Source organism: Penicillium cataractarum (assembly GCF_028827025.1).
Source record: "Penicillium cataractarum strain IBT 29864 chromosome Unknown utg000005l, whole genome shotgun sequence".
Lineage (NCBI taxonomy): Eukaryota > Fungi > Ascomycota > Eurotiomycetes > Eurotiales > Aspergillaceae > Penicillium > Penicillium cataractarum.
Genome location: NW_026622741.1, coordinates 2,065,252 through 2,088,772, shown reverse-complemented (window position 1 = coordinate 2,088,772; position 23,521 = coordinate 2,065,252). Strand labels below are relative to the sequence as shown.

The window sequence follows — 23,521 nt, the reverse complement described above, 5'->3', positions numbered from 1 at the left end:
AATGGAAAAAGAAATATTTTGGCTATTGTACAGAGAAACAATCCAATGGCAGACACGTATGCCAGTAATACAATGGGGAAGAAGGCCCAGTGATCTTCCACATGCGATATATAGCGCTCCACATGAGAGATCAAAAAAGAACAAGCCAACACATACATATTCCCTCTGATCTGGAGGAAATACAAAGAACCAGAAAGGCATCCCAATCAACCCAGTCTGCGAACCTTGCGGCTACGAGTACCACCGAACTTGACGCGAGTCGAGTCGGTCACTCGGCTAACAAGACCCCGAATGTTGCGTCCCTCGTTACCAAGCAGCACCTTTGTGAATCCGTCACGACCCTTGCCGAAGCCACGGAAGACAATCTCTAGCCGCTTGATATCCATCAGAAGGCCTCGCTCCTGGATTTGCGAGAGAACGTGGGAGGACAATTGGTAGGCGGGATCGAAGCCGGCACGGCCACCCTTGCGGAAGCCGATCTGACCAGTTCCCATGGACAAGATGGGGTTGCCGTTCGGCCGCGTCAACGTGAGAATGGTATTGTGCTTGTGTGCGAAGACGTGGAGGTGGTGGGGAGGGGCCCGGTCGGCGTAGGGGTTCTTGATCATGTCGGCTTCCAGGCTCTCGGCCAGGCGAGCGTAGTCGGCACTGACACGCGAAGAAGCAGAAGATCGGTTTCCAGTCATCATCTTGGAGATGGCAGAGAGCGGCGAAGAGTTCTCGGCGGATTCGGGCTGGCGATCAAGGATCTGGTTCTCAATCGTTCGGGTCTTCTCCTTCAGGCTGGAGGCGTCCTTTGAAGAAGAGGAAAAGGGTCGGATCACACCGAGAGATGCGATGCGCGGTTGACATTGTCGGCATACAGCCGGCAATGACTTTGCAAGGGCGTTCATCGAGAAGGAGTTCATTGCGGCGACGGGTGCCGATGCCGCGGCGAGGATAGGGTGCGCAGAGGTAGAGATGCGGCGAGAGGGTCGTCAAAGAGGGTTAATTCTGGATACAAATATGACCTTCGATGGAATTGTTTTGCAGTAACTCAATTGGGTAGAGTAACCGTAGCTGGCCGGGAATGTCGCGCGAGCCGTGATCGGACCGACGAGAGGCGGAAAGGAAACACTGGAAGTTTTTCGAAAGTCTTGGCGCCTCTTGACTTTTTCCCTTCCCCGACTCATCTCTCCTCGGTCCAACCTCCGCTTCTCAACAATCTCACCCCGAACATCCGGGCTAGGCTGGAACATCTTTTGCTCTTCTTATTCCTGCTTCTTTATACCTATTGTTTTCGCGACGTTTATTCCTAGAGCATGATTTCCGCCAAAATGTCCACCGTCGCGCGGGCGGCGACTTTGCGCTCCCAGGCCCCGGCCTTCAAAGCCGTTTCTCAAGGATCTCGGACTCTTTCATATTCGGCATTGCCCAAGCTGTCTGGTAACAGCCAAAGGAACACTCTCCAGCTGAGCCAGGCCCCAGTGTCCCAGCTCGTCTCGCCGTTCGCCGCCCTCCCTTTGACCCGATCTTTCCACGCTGCCACTCCTCTCTTCCAGCAGCAGCAGCAACAATCCAAGGACGAGAAGAAGTCCGACGAGTCAAAGACCGAGTCCGAAGGCGAGAAGGAGGAACCGGGCAAGGAGGAGGAGAAGAAGGAGAAGAAGGAAGAGGCACCTCCGCCACCCCATGGCGACAAGTCGCCCTGGCAAGTTTTCCGTGACACCCTCCAGACCGAGTTCAAGGCCTCCAAGGAGTGGAACGAGTCTACCAAGGCCCTTGCTTCCTCCGCACACGAGTTCTCTGAGAATGAGAACATCAAGCGCGCTCGTGCTGCTTACCAGGCGGCTTCGGGCGCTGCCTCTACCCGCACATCCGAAGCCCTCAAGACTACTGGTCAGGCAATTGGAAAGGGTGCTTCTTGGACTTGGAATACTCCCGTCGTCAAGGGTGTCCGAAAGGGTGTTAGCGCTACCGGTGCTGGACTCGAGAAGGCCACGAGACCCGTGCGTGAGACGGAAGCCTACAAGAGCGTGAAGGACGCCATTGATGATGGTAGCAGCTCTCGCTACGGTGGATGGATCGAGAAGGAGGAGCGTCGCAAGCAGCGCCAACTCCGTGAGGAAATGGAGATTAAGGCTGGGAAGCGCCCCACGCAGCCTATGGAGGAGGACCCCAAGTAAGTATTGGATTGTCATCGGTTGAAAATGACCAGAAACTAACTCAAGCTTTCAACTAGCGCCGGTACCAACATTACTCTTCACAAGGATGCCGCTTGGAAGGAGTCTTGGAACACCTTCCGTGACTCTAACCCTATGATGCAGAAGCTCTTTGCTGTGCGGGATGTCTACGAGGAGTCCGAGAACCCCCTTATCAGCACTGCTCGTAGTATCACCGATCGAATTGGTGGTTTCTTCGCCGAGACCGAGACTGCTATGGTTGTCAAGAAGTTCCGCGAGATTGACCCCAACTTCCAGATGGAGGAGTTCCTGCGTGAGCTGCGCGAATACATGCTTCCCGAGGTTTTGGATGCCTACGTCAAGGGTGACGTTGAGACTCTGAAGCTCTGGCTCTCCGATGCTCAGTTCTCCGTTTACGCCGCTCTTGCCAAGCAATACACTACTGCCGGTTTGAAGTCCGACGGCCGTATCCTGGATATCCGCGGTGTTGACATCTCCAATGCTCGTCTGCTGGATCCTGGCGAGATCCCCGTGTTCGTCGTCACTTGCCGTGCGCAGGAAGTCCACGTTTACCGCAATGTCAAGACCAATGAGCTTGCCGCTGGTATGGAGGACAAGGTTCAGCTGGTCACCTACGCTATTGGCCTGACCCGTATCCCCGAAGAAGTCAGCAACCCTGAGACCCGGGGTTGGAGACTGATCGAGCTGCAGAAGGCCGCTCGTGACTACATTTAAGCTTGTCCAAGGGATTCCCTTCTATTTCGCGATCTCCTGCCGATTGTTCCTCCAGGACTATATCCTCTCATTTGGGGCATATCCTCGTCCCTACAACCCCTTACTCCTCGCCCTCTTGACTGTACAATATGACTGTTTGATATTGAAACGGGCGGATCTGGCGCTTGTTTACGGTTCATGTCTGCCCTCGGACGCCACGGTGTTAGCCCTGTTGTCTTGCAGATTCTTTCTCATTCTTCATGTATTAATGTTCATTTCTCCATCTGTTTTCTGTTTCTTTTTATCTTGTCAACCTGTTGGTGTTACTGAATACCGGGTTCTGCAAGCAAAAAACACCCTTCCCATTACCATAGACTCGGATTCGGCTGCGTTGGACTTTGGAGCTGGTCCGATGGGCATTTGGTCTTGAGGTGTTTTGTGGCGTCTTGTGCTTTTGCATTTTCACTCTCCCCTCGACACTGTTTGATCTGCATGTGGGCCATTCGGTTTGGCTTTTTTGGATTTCGTTGGTTGGGTGCACTCGTATGTGATCTGTGATCTGAACGGTGCAGAGATCAGCCTGATGAAGTTGCATCAAATTATGTGTAAATATATCAAAGAAGAATATAATCTTCGTGTCTCACTATTATCAACAACTGCATTCATTCATTTATTGAGCGGAGTTCTGGAAGATGCTACCTAGGCAAACGGCACTTGGGTAGTAATATCTGGAATGGTATCGCCTGTCTGCTGAAATACTTGCTCCAAGGTGGATCGGAAGCACACAATTTCGATTTGTAATCATAATCATCCAACCACCTAACCCTCATCCATTCAATAGTGCATGCCGATCCCAGCTATGTCATTGCTCTTTTCTATCTCGAAGCTCTTCAGGTTGAGAGAACTTCAAATAAGTTCTGACCAGGCCACCGCTTGAAGCTTGTAGCACTCATCGCGATGGTTGATCAGGAGGACGGTATCAGTAAGTAGAAACCTCAAGACCTGAATAGCTACTGTCCCAATGTTGAAATATTTCTCCTATAGGGAGTCCGTATCATTTTATCGCCTCACAAAGTTCAAACGATGACCGCACAGCGAGGCGTCTAGCACGATCGCATGCTGTGACCCGAGGTCTCGAGAACAAACGAAGGGCTCAGCTAAAACTAGGTCATAATTTTCGCGTGATATCTCCCAAGAACGCCAATAAACAACCAATGAGCAGGAGAAACTCGAACAAAGCGCTTATCAATCAACCATATAACCCCTTTTCAGCCTCGCCTGGCTTTTTCCATTGGCTTGCTACAGAATCACCGAAACTGCATGAATTGCTGGACCGAGGTAAGCTATCCACAAATTCTTCTGGTTGAACCTGTCCATATTTACATACACTATAGTAGCGACTAGCAAGCCTATGGAGCCAGTTTTAAGTGTTTCCGATGAGCTTGTTCTCCAAAACTTCCGTCCAATCCTCCGAACAGGGCCAGATGATGATCTTCTTTTAAGCGCTATTATGCTTACATTCTCCTTTGCAAGTACCGCCGGTAACTTCAATAGGGAGTGCTTGGAGTATCAAAATGCTGCTTTGAGTTCTGTTCGCCAAAGGATTAGCTCTCCAAATACAGCTACCATGGAGTCGACCTTGGGTTCTATTCTACTCCTCGCTTGTGTAGAGGTCCGTTTGAATTCAAGTGCATATTGATAACGGCTAAGATTTTCGGCCTTGCAGGCTCAACAACGAGCACCACGTCAGGTACAACTTCATATGGGGGCAATCCACCAACTCCTTGAAGTATGCCAAAGGAAAGGAGTTTATTTAAGTGATGGCATCAAGCGTGCAATATTCTGGTACGTGAACTGGTATGCATCTCCTCGAAATTCACTCTGATATAGTTATACAGGTCAGACTTGAACGCTGCAGTGATCGCAGGCTCGGCCCGAGTCGTTGATCATACAACCTTCTCCGAGCTCCAATGGAAAAGAGACCCCTTTTCTCCTGACTTCTTCATCTTGCCATCGGGCTTCCAAGCGCAGTCTCATTTATTGAGTGAAGACTTTGTCGAAATACTCAAGGATATCTGTGCATTGCAATGCATTCGAGACTCAGCCCTTTTCGGCATAGAGGATGCACTGTCCATGGCGCATGTTGATAACCACCAGGCCTCTATCCAGTCGAGGCTAGTAGATCTTCCCAATCTGTCGCTCTCACCAATAGCGGAATGTTGTCAAATAGCGGCATATATATGCTCAACCATGCTCCGCTGCAAGATTTGGCGCACCTCAACTATTCCCGTACGTCGATCACTCCAAGCGGGTTGTTTGTCGCTGTTCTAACTCTGGATGAACTAGTCCCATCTTTCCTTGCAACTACTTAGCAAACTCCAAGAGACAAATGAGGACACAACATGGAATGACTCGCCGGAGCTACTGGTTTGGCTTCTGCACGTTGGCGGCGCTTTTGCTCCCCCGGGTGCTATCCGAATGACCTACATTGAATTGTTGCACTTGAACCTCAGCACTAGGCTTAGAGGTTTGTATACTACATGGGCAGAGTTGCATATTATTCTCCAGTGCTTTATTTGGTCAGAGAAAGCATTTATGTCGCAGATTCAGGCTTTCTGGGAGGAATGCCATGTCTCATATCGGTTAGAGTAAATCCACCACGCGGCTAAGGTTACTAAGGCCCGCCCTGCGAAGGCTTCTCGAGAGAGAAGCAGATCTACCTGTTATATCTTTGAAGGAGGGCGCCAAGACGGCGCGTATTTGAGACACCGAACGTCTTGGACTCTATCCTATGCAAAAGCGTTCCCTTTCTCTCTTACAACAACAAATCCCGTCTCCTCATAACCACAAATCTGCCTATTTATTACTTTATCCCATCTCATATATCCCCGAAATCAAGTCCGTCACAAAAAGCATGACTTCTCATAAAAGGCCGGTTACTTACTTCGATGATCCCTTAGATGAAGAGGAGAGTGACTAGGAGAGGATCGCACAAGACCCAGTCAAGCGAGTCGCGTTTGAAAGCGAATGCATCGAAGATGAGCTCACCGATCAGAAACGAGTAACTCTCTTGCAAGAAAATCCTAGCATTAGCAGCAACTGTTGCTTTTGGGACTGCGTCCCTTGCAAGTTGTATAGAAAACCTAATATCAGGTCTGCATTTCATTTCAATGTTAAGGACCTTTCCGGTCGATACTATGGTTAGTCCCCACAATCCTGTCAAAGCCGTAAAACCTATTAAATCTAATAAGCTGCAGAACCGAATAAGTACTATCATGTGTCATGCATTGAACAAATATTTCCCGACATCAGTGCCTTGGTAGAGCGTGGGATTCTGCAGATAGAAGGGGAGGGTCACGCGGCTATCCTCATTCTGCTGGTAAACATCACGTTTTCATAATGCCATTGAAGGTTGGTTTCGCTATAAGGGCCGTACCTTTGAAGGGGAGATGTACGATCGATTCCAAATAGCATATGCCGAATGGGATCGGGAAGCCAGCACAGTGGAGATCAAACATCAATTTGAGAGTCATGAAGGTAGTTCTCTGGATTGCGAGAAGTGTGAAGTACCGGATGAACCACTGAGAAAAGACTACTTTCCTGAAGAGCCTTGCAGTAGCCTACTGAGTGAAGTTCTGGCCTCCGTGATTGGCGTGGGAAACTTGGATGGAGTAGAAGGTGATTCAAAAGAGATCCGGTTGGAATACTAATGTGATACTGCCATCTTCGAAATCAGATTTACCTTCGTCTACTCATACATAATTATCTAACCCTATCCTAAGATACGCTAGTCTATATTCGGATAAGCTACAGATCGGTCTAATTCAACTGGTGACGCGCGCTGTCGCACGCTGTGGCCCTAGAACGAAACAAGTACGAAAAGTGAATCATAAATTGAGTGATCACATAGAAGTCGAACATATAGTTTTGACGAGGCAGCAGAAAGGTACACACGTATATCCTAGGATCAGCTAATTATATGCACACTGAGTTGTGAAGCAAAGTATGGCGTAGGGTGTGATGGTTGGAGTATAGATGCAAAATAATATGAAAATACGACGTTAAAAATCGGGGCAATATTGATCACGAAGGGCATCCGTCATGAAGGGGAAGCCACACCTGCCATACGCTCAAGATAGCAATGCTGTTATTCTTTTGCCTTCTAAAGAAGAAGCAAAAACATACAACAGCCAGGATTCGCATGTGTCACCCACCATACTACTACCGATGATACCAAAAAGGATTGCTCCACCTTCCATTTAGAAGACTTTTGGCACAGAAGACTGGGATCTGCCCGCCGTAGGGGGAATGTCGTTCTTAAGATTTATTTTATAGACACTATTGACGCAGGTGACTTGTTTTGCCTTCGTTCGTGTGTGGCTCACAATCATCAGCAAGACCGATTTGCAAAACGCTTTCCTTCCAAGTATCTTGCTCAACACGTTGATCACGATCGTTGCTGTCGGTTGTCAAAGAACCACCCTTCCATAACCTTCATTACTACCAGTTAATCAACCAAATGTTGTGGCCACTTCACACAACCATCGTATCTTCTAACCAAAGATAACGATACCTTGACAGATCCGTGCAGGAACGCGTGCGGCGTATACCACGCGCGCACTCTAGAAATATCAAGACAAAACATCCAGAACTATGCTAAGAGTAGCCGCGCTCGGGAACACAGGCTCCCCCGCTCGGTGCTCGGCGGGCTGATAGCTGCACGGACTAGCCATAGCGACTTCGAAGAATACTACGAGAGGTTCTTCACGGCATTTCCTTGCGACGTAGCTCTGTGAGAGTGCCCATCACTGGAATAATTCATATTGTCTTGCCTATCGATACTCTTCAAGAGTAGCTCCCAAGCAACATGTTAATACGATCGGTGTCATCGCCGATGCCCATATGCTCGAAAGAAAAACGATCCGATTCGAAACACCCCCAGAGTCGTTGCAATGCGAACCCGTACATACGGATTTTCGGCAGGATGATCACTTGAATCGCCCGTCAAAACTGCAGTCACCGCCGCTACAAGCCGTAACGTGGCAGTGGTCACCTGTGCAGATCCTGTCGTCGCGGCCGTCACCGTCAGAATCGACGTAAATTCTGTCCAGCCTGGTGCACTTCCCGTTGTGAAAGGTGAATTGAGGCCCTGCGGGTCGTAAAAGTATAGGTTCTCTCCCAAATGGGGTCAATGGGATCATTTTTGCTTCGGCCAGATACCATCCCCTAAATATCTTTGCGTCAAGGCAGTTATTTGTGACAAACTTCAGGTTTGAAGGATAGCAAAAGCCGGACACGGAAATTGTGAACCTGAGAAGCCGCCGTGCATGATGATTCTGGTCATGTCTAAAGTTCTTCAGATTCGAGGTATATAGTCTCAAGGAAAGTGGTGATTGTGGTCAAATTGACTGTTATGAACCATGAATTGTTCGGATGAAAGTACTCTAAATATCCCTTAGAATGTTGCGAAAATTTACGGGTTGCCATCGGTGTTGATGTTCGAGGAATCAGCGTGATAGCCTAAGTTGGGTTCCCGAGCGGATTCCACATACCCGGATACCCGGATACCCACGTCTTGGGAGCAACACCCTCCATTGATTTTCCTAGGTTTCTCACTTCAATTCTCTGTCACAACGCCAAAGCTATGCGCTCTTCTCTAGCTTGTTTGCCCTGTCGCATGCGCCATGTGAAGTGCGATGGAAAGCGACCGTCCTGTGCCCGCTGCGCTGAGTATGGGAAACAGTGCAACTACGCCGAGTCGCGCCGAGGAGGCCTGAATCGCGCAGCCTTGGCAGAGCGGCGCAAACGACTTGCTGCAACAAAAACCACCATAATTGATGAGTTGAGCCCTGAAGGGCGCCTGACAATCCAACAAATGCCAGGATCACCTCGTCAGTACCTTGCATCCGCATCTAGTAGCTACAGCCCACTCGAGGATATTAGCGTTGGCGAGGGCAGGCCTAGCGAGAACTTCCCAGCCGCGCCCCAGGTCCACATTGGCGATATCAAGGAAGATCCCTTGGTCGATTCCTACTATGAGCATTTCCACAGACTACACCCGTTCGTCCCACCTCGAAGGCATTTCGCTAGACTTTGCGAAGATTTAAGGCGGCAGAACAATTTCACGCCCCTCATCGCTGTAATGCGTTTAATTGGACACATCTTCAATTCATGCGAATGGTCAATCCCGCTCAAGGATTATGTTGAGACGTGTCTCTCTAAAACTACAGCGGATGACCCAGTCATGGTTCAGTGCCGACTTTTATATTCGATGGCATTATTCTGGTACGACTACAAAGCTGAAGCAAAAGCGGAAATAGACCACGCAACCCATTCTGCTACTGATATGCAGATGTTTTTGCGAGACTTTTCGACAAAACATGGAGGGGATGATCCTGTCTTGCAAGAATGTTGGAGAAGGACTTGGTGGATGCTCTACATTGTGAACGGATACTATACCGGAACCCTCGGAACCATGAACTTTGCAGTTGCAAACATTGACGCTACGGTGGATCTGCCATGTGAGGAGTCGGAATATGAATCAGGAGTAAGTAGTGACGATTTGTTTCTCCGTCCGGTGCCATCTGGTTCCGTGGGTAGTCTTAAGGCTTCCATATCTCACTATTGACCAGCATATACCCGCGCCAAGAAACCTACAAGAATTTGATTGTCGCGAATTCACGCAGGAGGAAACATTTTCGTCCTTTGCGTACCTTGTCGGCGCTGTACGTTGCGTAGCATCGACCATGTTTTCAACACCAAGGATTTCGAACACAGAAGGCTCAATCCATATTATCCAGGCTGCAGACTCTTGCCTTGATGGCTGGCGGCTGCTATTGCCGAAGAAGCAAAAGCAAGTCATGAAGAAAACAGGAGAAATTGATGAGCTTATGTTTCAGGCAAATATGATCATTCACGTGTAGGTCGATCAGCAGGATATATCATATGGTATAGGAGCTTATAGGTCATACAGTGCGACGATAGGAATACACAGGCCACTTTCAGATCTTAAATTCAATGTTTCAGAGGATATATCAAGCTGCGCTCGAAAACCACCTTTGGATACACTAAAACCCGATCTCGTCAACATACATACAGTACGAGTTTTGCGATCTGTGGAAGCACAAATCCGCCTTTTGGCATTACCAATTCGAAAGTTCCACCACACCCCTTTCGCGACCTGCATGGTGAGCCAAGGAGCCCTAGCACTCCTCTCTGCCTGCAACCTTTTGTTCGAGGATAGAGACTTGGCTACCGCCAGAGATCAGATCCGCATGACTATTGGTTGTCTCAAAGCGTTGGGTGATACTTGGCCACGGGCGGCGAGAAATGTACGGGAGATACAGGCCATCGCGCGGCATATGTTAGGAATACAGCCCAGCGTCGCAAGTGGAACTCCAAGCCCGAATGCAGTTCCACCCCCCGATGAAGGTCCAAGGGAGAGAAGTCAAGATTCAGACTATGATTTCCGGAACGATCTCGATACTCTTCCTTTTATGCATTCTATTGAGGATCTTTGTGGTTGGGATATTCTTGAAGATGTTGCCGGAACTCGGAATTTTGATCGCACACAGGGGTACAATCAGTAGGTAATGCAAGTTTAGCGATACTTTACGGCGGAAAGTTCTTATTTCATTATGATGTTAACTGAGACTTGTATATTAAGTTATACTTTCTCCTAACCGAATGATTTGCTTGTCTGTGCTTGCCTAGCTGTTTGGCGTTGGTTTTAACTCTCATTTCGCGACTAGGTTCCAACGCCCAATAGAAAGCATATATTATCGAAACCTATAGTCGTACAACAATAATGCCATCGAATATCAAAGTCGACATTCAACCATGATTAGATCTCCTAGAAAATTTTGAGAAAAGCTTGTCTCAACATTATCTTTGCGCGGAAGTGGCCATTCTTGCGACATGAATATACAGTAAACTCCCGTTTTCGGCACTCCCAGGTTAGGCACACATTTTTATTAGGCACCAAAATCTGTTGGATGGACCCACTTCTTAGAGTTTTCCCATATATAAGAGGCCAACCGGCACACCTTTTTGTCTGGCACACAAAATTCTCTTCAATTTTTGCTTAGTCATATAAACCGACCAATCAGAATGCAGGATTTTTCCCCTTCCAACCCTTCCACCCCTTCTTCGGTCGCTCTTTCAGCTAAACTAGCTATACCAAAACAACCTAATAAAGGTATATCCGATGCTCAGAAAAAAGCATTACGTATCTATGCATCGGAGACACGCCCTAAACCTACTCAGAGAGAATGCGCTGAGTGGTTTTCATCTCAATTTAATCGTCATATCAACCGTGCGACCGTCTCCAAGATTCTTTCATCCAAATACGAGTACCTTGATACTGGTTTAGCTGGTTAGAACAAACGCCCGTTAGCATCTCGGTGGCCTCTATTAGATAAGGCCCTATATATCTGGCAGCAGCGTCACGAGAATGCCGGTTTTCCTATAACAGGCCCATTGATTCAGAGCAAAGCCGTCGAATATTGGAAGAAAATACCCCAGTATAAAGATCTCGACCCGCCACTTTTCTCTAAAGGGTGGCTATCACGGTTCAAACAGCGCCATTCGATCTGATATTATACCTCCTATGGCGAATCTGCATCGGTTCCGGCTTCGATGTATTCCGACATGGAAGCTATTCGGGCTATCTGCGACCAATATCAGCCAAACGATGTCTATAATATGGATGAAACAGGTCTATTCTGGCGTCGAATGCCAAATGGGGGTCTATCGAGTAAGGGTAGTCCTGGTTATAAAAAAGACAAGACCAGGATTACTCTCGCAGTAACGACTAATGCTACTGGTTCAGATCGAATGCCTCTATGGTTAATAGGCACTGCGAAGATGCCTCGTGCTCTACGAAAACTCAATATCCTAGTACTTGGATATGTCTGGCGATGGAACAAGAACGCATGGATGCGCGGTAATGTTATGCAAGAATGGTTCCGCTCGTTTTATAGGCATATTGGCACATAAAGACGAGTCGTGCTATTGCTCGATAACTTTAGCGCGTATCTCTCTGCGCTTGAACATGCGCCACCGCCGTCTAATATTAAAGTCGTTTTTTTGCCACCAAACGCGACCTCGGTTTACTAGCCATTAGACCAGGGTATCATTAGAAACCTTAAGCACTATTATCGGAAGAAATGGTTGACATGGATGGTTAATATGATAGACCGCGGCGTCGATCCTACGCAGAGAATGAGCCTCTATTACACACTACATTGGATCACCTAGGCTTGGAGACGTGACGTTCTAGATGAGACTATTCAGAAGTGCTTTATCAAGAGCACGCTTATTAGTCCTAGCACTAATGAGATAAATACGTCTCCGTCTGAGGACCTTCAACTAGGTGATTTATACGCAGAGGTGACCGACCGGCTTCCTGGTACAGAGGTTATGGCATTAGATGAATTTCTAGACCCTCCAGGAGAAAACATCGACGTGGAAGAGCCTGATTTATCTGATATTATCGTTCATTTTTCAGAAGAAAATACAGGTGGGGATAATGGGGTTCAGGATAGCGAGGACGACCAGGACGAATATATATTCGGACCACCGCTGGATATCCTCTCGCGTGTTGAAGCTATTGAATATATGCATAAAGCTCTTCAATTTGCCCAGCACCAAGAGGGAATTACTGAGAGAGATCTACGTGATATAGAGAGGATCGCTCATCTTTTTTCTCGATTCGAGATCAATGGGAGGAAGCAGAGAAGGGTGGATGACTACTTTAGACCAAAAACAGACTAGTTCTTACTAGATGAGGTTTAGCGCGATATTAGTGGCACACTTTCATTAGGCACATCGGAATTCTGTTGCACGGAGGCCCGTGCCGAAAACGGGAGTTTACTGTATATCTAATAAGCCGCATAATAGCAATAAGGGGTTTGGAATTGACCCGCCGGGTCTGGTCTTGGCAAAGTCTAGCAAGGCATCATTGTGGAGGGTAGCAGGAATAGGTGGAGCGTGCGAAAGTTCTTATAATAGACATCGATTAAGGGATCGTTCTGAATATTACCAACATCAATATGGGTCGCCGCAGGGGAATATATATCAGACCAGCCATCGCTAATGCTGATCTCGTTGAGCAAGTCGTAGCTACTATGGACATCAGCAAAGAATCAAGGTGCGCATTCTGAGCCATGTTAAGAAATCGCACGTCTTTGCGGGCCCACCTGCTCGGCCACCGCGGTTTCTGTGGCACCAAGTCGTTTCCCCTGCTCTGCCAGACCTACGCGATCCAGGCCACCTCTGTGCGACTGGGCGTCGTTGCATTGCTTCCCGATCTCAGAGCAGCGAGCGTAGCACGGTCGCTTTCCATCGCACTGTAGGAAGTGCGAGCGACAAGGCAAGCATGCAAGAGATTAACTCTTATGCGGCGTGCTATTCATTACCAAGGCAAATTTGCAAATCAAGGTAGAGGTGATGTTCTGAAGATGAGCAGGTACCCGGGTACTCGGGTACTCGGGACCCGCTCCGGAATCCGACTGAGAGGTCGGACGGTGATCCGCCAAACGTGATCAGCCACTGATGGCTATTCGCAATTTTTATGACATTAAACGATTCCTTCCAATAGCCTAACAGTTTTTTTTGGCAAAAGTATATAAACTCATGTCATTTTGCATCTTGTAGAATATTTCAATTTCCTGATCAGTCAGTTAGAACACCAAAGCTCACTTTGTTTGCTGGTATACGTCTTGAATCGAAAGAACGTCAACAATGGCTAGAATCATCATCATTGGTACGGGGTTCAGTGGCGTCTGGAGTGCTTTCTCAGCCAAGCGCCTTATCAACCTTTCGCAGGAAGGGAACGATATTGAGATACTCGTCATCTCGCCCGAGCCAACGCTAGTGATTCGTCCGCGACTCTACGAGGCAAATGCGGCCAGCTTCACTCAACCCCTTGGTACTATGTTTGAGGATGCAGGCATCAAGTTCTTCCCAGGCATTGTGAAGACAGTTGACACCGGGGCCAACACGGTTATTGTCCAATCTCCCTCTGGACTCGAATCAGCTTTTGATTACGACCGCCTGATTATGGCAGCTGGTAGCTCCGTTGTGCAACCTCGGGCTATTGCTGGACTTGAAAGATATGCATTCGATATTGACTCTCTAAAGTCGGCTATCAAGCTTGAGACTCATATTGAGAATTTGGCATCACTTCCTCCAAGCCGTGCTCGCGATACTGTCGTCGTCTGCGGTGCTGGTTTCACTGGCCTTGAGATTGTGACAGAGCTTCCCAAACGCCTTACCCATATTCCAAATCATCGTATTCTTTTGATCGACAATTCTGAAGAGGTTGGCCAGGCGCTTGGACCAGGGCCGCGTCCGGCTATCTCCCAAGCTTTGAAGGATCTTGGAATTGAAGTGAAGCTTGGATGTAGAGTCGCATCAATCGACGCTGATAGCGTGATCCTTACATCTGGCGAGCGAATCCCCACCAAGACTGCCATTTGGACTGCCGGTGTGAGGGCGACCACTCTCACGCAGCAGATATCCGGATCTAAGGATGGACTTGGTCGCCTCTATGTCGACGAGCACCTTCGTGTTCCATCAACCCCGAATGTTTTTGCCACCGGTGATGCAGCCTCTGCTCTGTCCGATACCGATGGCCACTATACCATGATGTCCTGCCAGCATGCAATTCCACTTGGCCGTGTGTCAGGTTATAATGCAGCAGCTGATGTTCTTGGTGAGCCTATGATAGCTTACACTCAGCCCGCGTATGTGTGCTGTCTAGATCTGGGTTCTTACGGCGCCGTTGTCTCCGAAGGCTGGGGGAGAGACATAAAATTCACAGGCGAGATGGCAAAGCGGGTGAAGTGTTTTATCAACCGGAATGTGATTTATCCTCCAAAGGATTACCGACGGGCACTCGATGAAGCCAGACCAGTTGAGCTCAACGGAACCCAATTGATTGAGTTCATCCTTTCTGCGGTAACGGAAGATCGATGATTTTACATGATCCACCCACTCCGATACGAAGATCTCCAGTGGCGCCGAATAACAAAGGTCGTTGTGAAAGAGCACAGGTTACAGCCTGGGGCCTCGGAATTCTAGGATGTGGTTAGCCATCTTTCATAGCCATATTGCAAATGGACTCTCCGGTAACCAAAGGGATAATGAGGAGCAATTTGTATCGTCGTATACCGTTCGATGTTTTCAATGTTTGGTTAGAATTGGAGAAGTTGCAATTTCAAGGCAGCACTCGTTAGGTGCTAGGTAGCAAGACGGAACAACTTAATATATTCTGTCTGTAAGACTGGCTTCGTGTATGCACTAGCTCCAGAAGCTTTAGTTTACCATGACTCCGGGTCGCCTCCGCTAGGTCCTAGTCGTAGTGTAAAATAATTTAGAGCAGAGTAAATCAAAACTGTGCAATTTGATCGTATAATGCTAGACTTTGACAGACCCAGGTACAGTCCTTGGAATGGTCATCATAGCGTAGCCTAGGCTTTGAGAATTTACTGTACTAGGGCTAGTAGTAGTATACTACACTACTGAACACTATAAAACTCTTTGCCTTTCAAGGTTGTCTCCTTGTTCCTTGGGCTCTTTACGACCCTTATTTCTCTATTGAAGTTGGCTAATAGTTCCCCAAGTTGTTATATAACTAGACTATAACGGTGATGAAAATTCTGTTAAGGTGCTCAAGGTAATGGATCCGTTATTTACCTGCTGTGTGAAGTCTAACATTCGTTTTTTGTTTGTCTTAAGCTGAATATATTACTGCAGACCGTTTTTAATTTTATAAAGATAGAAAGGGCATCAGTGAGGTGATTCAAGCACAAGAGAGTCTACAATGTAAGACCTGTTGCCACCAACCAGGGAGTATGTCTAGTTTCAATTATTTCAGTTTCGAATTGGGCCCCTCCACCCGCGCCCGGTCTATCAGCATCTGCTGGATCACGAAAGGAATCGCGCGGTCGTTTTTGCAGAGAAGATAAGCACAGGGAATGGTCCTATATGCGGTTCCAGTAGCAGGTGCAATCTTTGTCGCCCATGCATGAGGCCCAAGTGATTTGTCCCACTCTGCTCCGTTGGGTACATCATGAAAGAACCTCCCATGTGGATCATTGGCAGTCACGGTATTTTTGGATTCCTAAAAGAAGCTTATCAGAAACAGAAAACTCTCTTGTCGAAATGGATCCTTAGTAGAATGCAATGCAACTGACATACCTCACAAACCAGGATGGATGTTTTCCGCCAAACGCACCGACGAGGCTTTCTCCAAGTATAGGAATAAATGCGGCAATAAATAATAGCTTCACAATGCCACCTTTGCGTCCTTTTGCCCGGCGCTCGGATTTGCTCAGTCCGTCCAATGCACTAGAACCAGGTACACCCGCCCAAATATGCAATATGACAACTATGTCGTGACCTTCTTCTGCCTCTTGATCGACAGTAAACAGAACAGCGTCAATGTCCGGTTGGAGGTCTGGAACCCTAGTCGCCGATTGGATGGAGGGAAATGTAACGGTACGGCGGCGGTACTCCAGCAGGTTGTCAATAATCAGGTTGAATGATGTAGGCGGATACCACGCGCCAGGCGCGAATATCAGAGTCGGGTTCGACATTGTAGAGCACTGGTTGGCCAAAGAAGTTTATGGTCATAAACCGGGCTTTATAAACCTGTAATCGGGAATTCGGGTGGGCTGCAGAAACGCAGAGAAATCGGTTACACATTTGTTAGCTTACGGTGGTGCTTTCTAGTCCGGTAACCACCTGAAATTTTACTGCCTGTATGGTCAAGATTCGGCCCAATGTGAGCTACTTGCCATAGTTACGGATTTTTACGGCTATTATAGTCCCTAGAAGATTCTGTGAATGATTAGGGCAGTCTGCCTTGGCTTAATACGGTATTCAGATCGGCAGAATACAGGACGACTTTCCTGTAGCCTTGACATGCTTACGGACGTTATCACTTACTCCTCGGAACTCAAGGGCATGGGGAATAATTTTAATCCTCCGACTGGATAAGAAAGCGTGTATGTCTCGTGGGGGAATTAGTGTCGAAGGCCCTATAGTCACGGTTTTGTTTGAAGTGAAATTAGACGATTACTCGGATCGTACAAGTTACAGACACAAATAACTTAGATATACTGCTTATTAAAAATCGCAGTGGCTAACTAACTCAGATATCCGACTTAATTGACTACATTGTCAGATGATCTTAGTAACTACCACCTGGAAGAGGAATTCGGGATTCTGTCGTGGTAGAGTACCCGAATACCCGACCCGAGTAATCTTCAGAGCTCCTCCGGTCCTTGAATGATGTGATTCTTGGCCACTAAATAAGCACCCTACCTTCATCATGTAGAATTTATTCAAGCAACCTTATTTTGCAACAAATTAACTGTAAATAATCATAGAAGACGGCTTCAAATCAGGAGACATAACACGATATCAACGTTTAGGATATGGGAGGAGTTTCACAAACAAGATTAAAGTAATATTTTAAATGGAGCTATCCAAAGACTCAAACTAAAGATTTTTTTTTGATGAGTCATTTTATTGGGATTTTGTAACTTCATGTACCGGAACACACAGGCATTAATTTAACGATTTACGCCCCTTACCAGCCTCTGCATTGATAGCCTATGTATTGATAGCCTATTTCCCCTGCTCCTATAACATGTAATGACAACAGATTATCCAACCACCACAATTTATAATCGCGGCCTAAACTCAAACGAAGCTCCTGAAGATAGAATAGCTGTTAAGGCTTCAAATCCTCATTGAAACAATACTATACCAAGTACCATCTTTCTGACGCCTTGATTGTCTTTTAAGTTCACTTTCGACATGCAAGAGACGTTCTACAGCCCTAGATAATACGTAATATGAAATCAACGGACTGGTCCCCCACCAAGCTATGGCATAATTCAGCTATACTATTTCTCCCTTGAGGGAGTACCTATTTCCCACCCGAATCCACTCCCTACTTATACATGGGCTCTTTCGTGCTTATAATCGTGCTAATCATCGCTGAAAAGACTGCGAAGAAGGTAGTCAATATCTTTCGCTATAACTATAAAGCGCTCTCGTAGCTTAGTAGGTAATTTATATTTCTTTATAAGATCTTGCCTAATATACTTGTAGGCTTTTAGAATAAATCATATAGAGCAGAACTAGACGACTTACGCTTAGAATATCGTTCTTAACGTGCATCGGTAGAGATCGAAAAGTCTCTCGCTCCTATTTTGAAGTGAAATTAATCAGGCTCTAACAAGCGGATTTCTGTAAAGGCATTCTTTTCCTTGTTATAATATAGTTTTCGGTAAAATATTTTAGAAGCTATAGGGTAGGATCACGTTTGTTTTTAGAGAAATTAGTATAGGTCGCCTCTGTACGAGATAGTCTCTATCTACTAAAATAAGTTTTACGGCCTAAAGACTATAGATCGGATAACCTATAATATCTAGTTCATCGATATATCCTTATACTTTTCCAGAGTAGCTAGAGCGAGCTATTTGAGGTATATAGAGTTGTCCTTATTTTCCCTTTCATTCTAATACTCACGGGTAAGGCCACGTAACGTAGCACGTATAAGTCTTTCGTTAAGTTTCTTTTAAAGATCTTTCTAGGAGTATCTTCTTCGCAGAGTAGGGTATCTCTAGGTTAGGGGAAAGACGACAGCAGACATTACCAGCGCCCTAGGCACATATTTATAGTATAGAGTCTAGCGACAGAGGAAAAGTGAGAAGTGGGTGGTGTTGGTGATCTAGGTGAGAATCCTTACTCCTTTCTCACCCTCTCTCACCCCGTTCTCATCTCTCTCATCCCAGTCTCCAAACTTCTCACCCATATCACCCACACTCACCCTAAGATCAAATCCTGCGCCATTTTAGAGCGCAGGGCACATTGAGAATTGACTGCGTACTAGAATAGGCTTAAGTACGGCTGAGCGGACGGGAAGCCCTATTCTCCATACCCTATGGTCGTATGTGCTAAATATGCCCTTGTGGGGAATCGTAGCGGAATCATAAACTATTATAAAAATCAGTGCGAAAATGAAGTGGAGCTAAGTGATAATAAAATCTAACGCAGGTACAAACGAAAATTCGCTAAGATCAGCTAAAATATACGTACTAAGTTGCGTCGCAAAGTGTGGCGTAGGGTGTGATGATTAGACGTACATAGATGCAAAACCATATCCGTAAAGTCAAAATTTATTGAAGAGTGGGATAATATTAATCTTGGCAGAATAAAACATGGAATCGAATCTCACAAATGAGCTAAGCAGGGTGAGTTTTCTTTCATGAGGTAATAGTCGAAGATATCGGGTCTAGCGGGGAGGCAAGGAGCTATGGCTGCACGGTCATAGCGTGATTAAAGTTACGGAAGATAGCAGCAGAAGCCGATTAGAAGTGTTTAAATCACAGTAGCTATTACGAGCTAATCGAGATGAGAATAGGTATCTGTATTTGGTGCTATCTAGCGAAGGAATCAAATCTAAGGAGAGAAGAAACGGAGGAAATCTACGGGGATGCGAGTTAGGCCTTTTATAGGCATCCGGCCTTAGCCACTTTCCTAGCAAACTTCATATTTCGGAAATTTACGAAGCATCCAAACAAATAACCTAAACTCGCTAGTTGCTCCTCCAGACGGACTCAAACAGGCTCAACCGTAACAGTACCGTAAACAGCGGAATAGAACTAATAAGCTACGTAACTACAACCGATGTTCTGAGAGTGCCCGGAATGTGCTCTCGCAGCTTAGTGAAGCTTTCAAGGCATAAGAATAAGTTATCGTGGGTTATGGTTTAAAAAAAAGCTGTAAAATAGGAAAGAGACAAGTACTGAATGTGAACGTGAACGTGCGTACTAGACCAGACGAAGGCTAGAGGCGTAAAAGCTAAGACATAAAACGTGTGGAGAAACGAAGGCTAAGCCTAGTGAGGACTTCTCAAGTCAGCGGATCACGGAGGCAAAGTGTGAAAAGTACATAGCAGTGTGTTAAGCCAATAGGAGAACTATACAGCCGAGGACGAGCCAGTCATGGATCGGAACGTGCAGATAAGTGCAGAATGAAGCCCTAGAACCCTAGTGGCTATAACAGCTAAGATGGATGGAGAAGTAGACAACGTGGCCACGAGCAAACAAGATCTTTTCTTGGCAGCGAGAAGCGACGAATCAAGCGGCGAGACTTCGCGCGATTTTACGGTATAAACACACCAAAACTTTGCGGGCAACTTGCGCAGGGTAGTATAACCCCTTCACTCGTTCCTCGTTTCAGGGCATTCGAGAGTGGGTTCCGAAGCCAGGGGGGTATTAATAGAAAGTTCCATATAGTCAGGTGAGCTTATTTAGTAGCTTAGGTAGACTTCCTCGCCCTTTTCCACTTTACTCTCTTCACCCATCGTCAATTGCTCCAAGACCGTCATACCAAGACTACTTAGTCTTAAAATATTTTACAGTGCCTCTTATAGATAATATGAGCTTCGGTGGAGAACCAAGTATGCGCCTAGAGATCAGTCCCCCCTTCACTCAACGGGGTAAGCTGACCATGACGATTGCTTCCGAGTTAGGAATTTGTATAAAGTCCACCCCAGCCAAATTGGGGATCCACCTTCTGTATACGGTATGAGCGCGAAAGGTGGGGGAGAAGGATATAGTACTTGTCGAACCATTCCATGGAGGATCATGCATTCTTAATATTTCTATGTTATACAAACATAGCTTTGAATAGGTTCACTGACATTATTGAGATGAAGTCTATGTAACGGCCTTACCGCATTATCTAAAATATAATTATCTTTTACTGGCTAAGATAAACGAGCTAATGAACCTTATTCGGTATTATGTGAGAATTTAGTAAAGAAACCGGGGAGACTCCACATAATAAGGAGGACATAAGAGAAGAATATAAGAATGTCATAATTCTATGTCTTCAATGAGGTCTAGTACGCGCTGCTCTCAGATTATTTCTGATTTTTTTCGTCGGCTTTCACCTATTAACTCTTGCACAATATGAAGTTTCTCAGTCTTTTCGCTACCCCGTTATTCGCTATGTGTATTTGTGCCTTTCATGGCAGGCTTGAGGCCTCCAAGTATTACTACGCCAGTTCTACCTTGAGCTGGCAGGATATCCACTTAGTTGACTTTCGCACTGGATCTACATATTCTGGACCTCTTGATGGTGGCTTTAATAACTGTGTTAGCAAGCCATGTTATATCACGTGAGCCGTCTATGCTTTTTCTTCTCTAGATCGTTGTGGAAAATGTACTAATAATTCCTAGCTTTCAGGAAACTAGCCCTGGTGGCTATGCATTTACTGCACGTATGTGGCGAACTTACGACGGCTGTCATAATATTGACTTCGAGGGTGCTTTAGACGCCGGGCATGGTTATTGCTGTGGCAGCCTCCCATGTGTTATTACGGCCTAAAGGATGAAGAATGAGATCAAAGTCCGAGAGTTAGGGAGCTTTATATGATCGATTTCGTATATGCAAAGTATCTTGTTCAGCTTGTCTCTGTCCATTTTAGAGACATAAGTATCACGTTCAAGGTGATGCACAAGTGATGAAGGGCACTTAACGTGTATTTTACATTACTCTTCAATGTATATCATTATGAGCTAGGGAGATTTTATGTTACTTCAATACCGAATCGCTAAGAAACTTGAGATGGCATTTGTCAAATATGTAATCTTGAGGACGGTAAATCCGTAGTCGTTTACTGCGTCGTGCTAACCGTCCAATCGTATGAGTATAGCTCCCAGTGTGCCGCTTATGTGCTCCTCCTCCTCCTGCCACTTCCGGTACGGCACTCGCACCCTGGCCCCTATTCGGGCTGAGCGCCGCCTCTGGCCGCTTTGAACTCCTCAGCCAGCCGCCGCTGATCTATAAATCCTCGTTCTGTTAAGTTTTAATCTACTCGCGGGGTAGAAAGCCCTGTTGATCAGGTAAGGAAGAAATGCATAAAGTAGGATCATGACAAGACTGTTTCTTAGGGAGCTTCTAAACCTGCTCTCTACTCCATATCCTTCATATACATGAATCCTCCGTCAATAGGAAGGCATAGTCAAGGTTCCACTGTCTCCTATAATTCCATTTTTGTCTAAGACTTAATTCAATATCTTTAACAATTAGCTTGTTCAAAACACACAGCTACGACAAGGGAATTGCGATTTTAGTCAAGTCGTCAGACTTTTGTCCTCTATGGGGCATCCTCTGGCCTGGCCTACAGTGTGAAACTTCCTAGGACAGCCACAATTTTCGGTAGGCAAGTCAAATCGTTTGTTTCATACCCCGCAAACTGGCACCCCGTAAGGCGACCTCAGTAAACCGGAGTCAAACTGTGGCCCTCCATAGGGACTTTCATTCCCTACCTAACTAGCGTTTTCAAATCTTGTATAAGATAATAACAAATCAGACCTAAATACCTAACATATTAGAGATTTCTTTAAATGATCATATTGGGCTGCATTCAAAGAGAAAAGAGCGTGCATTCAGGAGCTATTGAATTGCCAATTGACGGCTTCATAAAGACTCCAAGCAGGCAACATATAGCTACCTATCTGTGTACACAAAGGAATGACTAAAAAGACAAACAACTAAAGAAATGTATGGCCTCTCGTGTCTACCCCTCCTTCCTGTTTTACGAAGAGACTGTATATAAATTAGTGCTATAAGGAGTGAGTTCTGAACTCCTCAAGAAACAGTCTCTGTTACAGTTGGACTTAGTGCTCTTCTTCTACCTGATTGACAGGCCTTCTACCCTGTAAGTAGATAATACCTTTACACTTACACTGCCTCGCTGCCGCTCTAGTGCCCTTTTAACCTTGACTACTACTATTCTATACCCGCTAAGCCCTGTTAATTATTATGCTGGCTCAATCCTACTAGACCTTAATAAGTTCTCCGCGTTTTTACTGGCGATTCTTAATGATCTACTTAGTTAGGGCCTTTATAGCAATATGGTATTCTTCTTCAATTTAGTAGACTTAGTAGGCGATTCAGCCTTTTTGACGCAACTAATAAGGATAGCAGGATAGGAAACCTCGAATTCACGCGTAATCTTAGATATATTCGGTTCTTTTGGGCAACAGCGGCTACGTAGGCCTTAGCTAAAGGAGATTCATCGAAATCGGCGGATTTAGGCATGGTGGGTGGTAAGTGTAGGAGATCTCCCTGAGGATCCGAAAATCTATAGAGAATGCATGGATACAAGAATGCGTGTCGCACGTAAGAGCGCGGTTTCGGTGGGCAAAAAGGCACGGCTATAGTTTTCCAGCTCTCTAAATGGCGGTAAAACTGCCGCCCCGGGTAACCTTAGGTAGCTACCGCAACCTCGCTTATAAAGTTTGGCGAGGCGACGCGACCGACTAGCAGAAGGCGACGGTTTCCATTGCCTGACCTTGCTCAACTTTTCTTTTTTCCCATATCATGTATGACTTCCGACATCCGAGAAGCATTAAAAAATGCTTGTATCCGTACGACTCCGGAGTCATCCAGCTGAATGTGCAACGCTTAGGGCAGAACTCTGACAACTCGTCCTGGACTGCTCTAGTAGACGAGTCCACGGACAGTGGAAATGATGCTCCGGCACTTATTGCGAGTCAAATTACGTGCGCTTTACACCCTACACTATCTGGAAGTGACCGGTTCTCCTGGTC

The 23,521-nt window shown here is 46.4% G+C and overlaps 7 protein-coding genes across 7 annotated transcripts; 5 read left to right on the top strand and 2 right to left on the bottom strand.

Annotated features, from left to right (window-relative positions):
* Window positions 1-206: 206 nt before the first annotated feature.
* Window positions 207-908, bottom strand: N7496_006431 (mitochondrial 37S ribosomal protein uS11m; the record flags this gene model as incomplete). The annotated part of the gene is made up of 1 exon (XM_056699360.1): window positions 207-908. The coding sequence occupies one exon, from the start codon at window positions 906-908 to the stop codon at window positions 207-209; it is 702 nt and encodes a 233-aa protein (XP_056554773.1).
* A 408-nt stretch (window positions 909-1,316) lies between these two features.
* Window positions 1,317-2,897, top strand: tim44 (protein translocase subunit TIM44; the record flags this gene model as incomplete). Its single annotated transcript, XM_056699359.1, has 2 exons — window positions 1,317-2,161; window positions 2,222-2,897. 2 exons carry the CDS (start codon window positions 1,317-1,319, stop codon window positions 2,895-2,897), a joined length of 1,521 nt encoding a protein of 506 aa, XP_056554772.1.
* Window positions 2,898-3,833: 936 nt separating this feature from the next.
* On the top strand, window positions 3,834-5,528 carry N7496_006429 (N-ethylmaleimide reductase; the record flags this gene model as incomplete). Its single annotated transcript, XM_056699358.1, has 6 exons — window positions 3,834-3,858; window positions 3,921-4,214; window positions 4,271-4,548; window positions 4,603-4,721; window positions 4,775-5,165; window positions 5,223-5,528. 6 exons carry the CDS (start codon window positions 3,834-3,836, stop codon window positions 5,526-5,528), a joined length of 1,413 nt encoding a protein of 470 aa, XP_056554771.1.
* Window positions 5,529-5,790: 262 nt separating this feature from the next.
* Window positions 5,791-6,586, top strand: N7496_006428 (uncharacterized protein; the record flags this gene model as incomplete). The annotated part of the gene is made up of 4 exons (XM_056699357.1): window positions 5,791-5,848; window positions 5,873-6,076; window positions 6,134-6,255; window positions 6,305-6,586. The coding sequence occupies 4 exons, from the start codon at window positions 5,791-5,793 to the stop codon at window positions 6,584-6,586; spliced, it is 666 nt and encodes a 221-aa protein (XP_056554770.1).
* A 1,967-nt stretch (window positions 6,587-8,553) lies between these two features.
* N7496_006427 (uncharacterized protein) lies at window positions 8,554-10,465 on the top strand (the record flags this gene model as incomplete). Its single annotated transcript, XM_056699356.1, has 4 exons — window positions 8,554-9,423; window positions 9,509-9,601; window positions 9,677-9,795; window positions 9,850-10,465. The coding sequence occupies 4 exons, from the start codon at window positions 8,554-8,556 to the stop codon at window positions 10,463-10,465; spliced, it is 1,698 nt and encodes a 565-aa protein (XP_056554769.1).
* A 3,154-nt stretch (window positions 10,466-13,619) lies between these two features.
* Window positions 13,620-14,855, top strand: N7496_006426 (NAD(P)/FAD-dependent oxidoreductase; the record flags this gene model as incomplete). The annotated part of the gene is made up of 1 exon (XM_056699355.1): window positions 13,620-14,855. The coding sequence occupies one exon, from the start codon at window positions 13,620-13,622 to the stop codon at window positions 14,853-14,855; it is 1,236 nt and encodes a 411-aa protein (XP_056554768.1).
* An 892-nt stretch (window positions 14,856-15,747) lies between these two features.
* On the bottom strand, window positions 15,748-16,477 carry N7496_006425 (alpha/beta hydrolase; the record flags this gene model as incomplete). Its single annotated transcript, XM_056699354.1, has 2 exons — window positions 15,748-16,002; window positions 16,076-16,477. 2 exons carry the CDS (start codon window positions 16,475-16,477, stop codon window positions 15,748-15,750), a joined length of 657 nt encoding a protein of 218 aa, XP_056554767.1.
* Window positions 16,478-23,521: the final 7,044 nt, after the last annotated feature.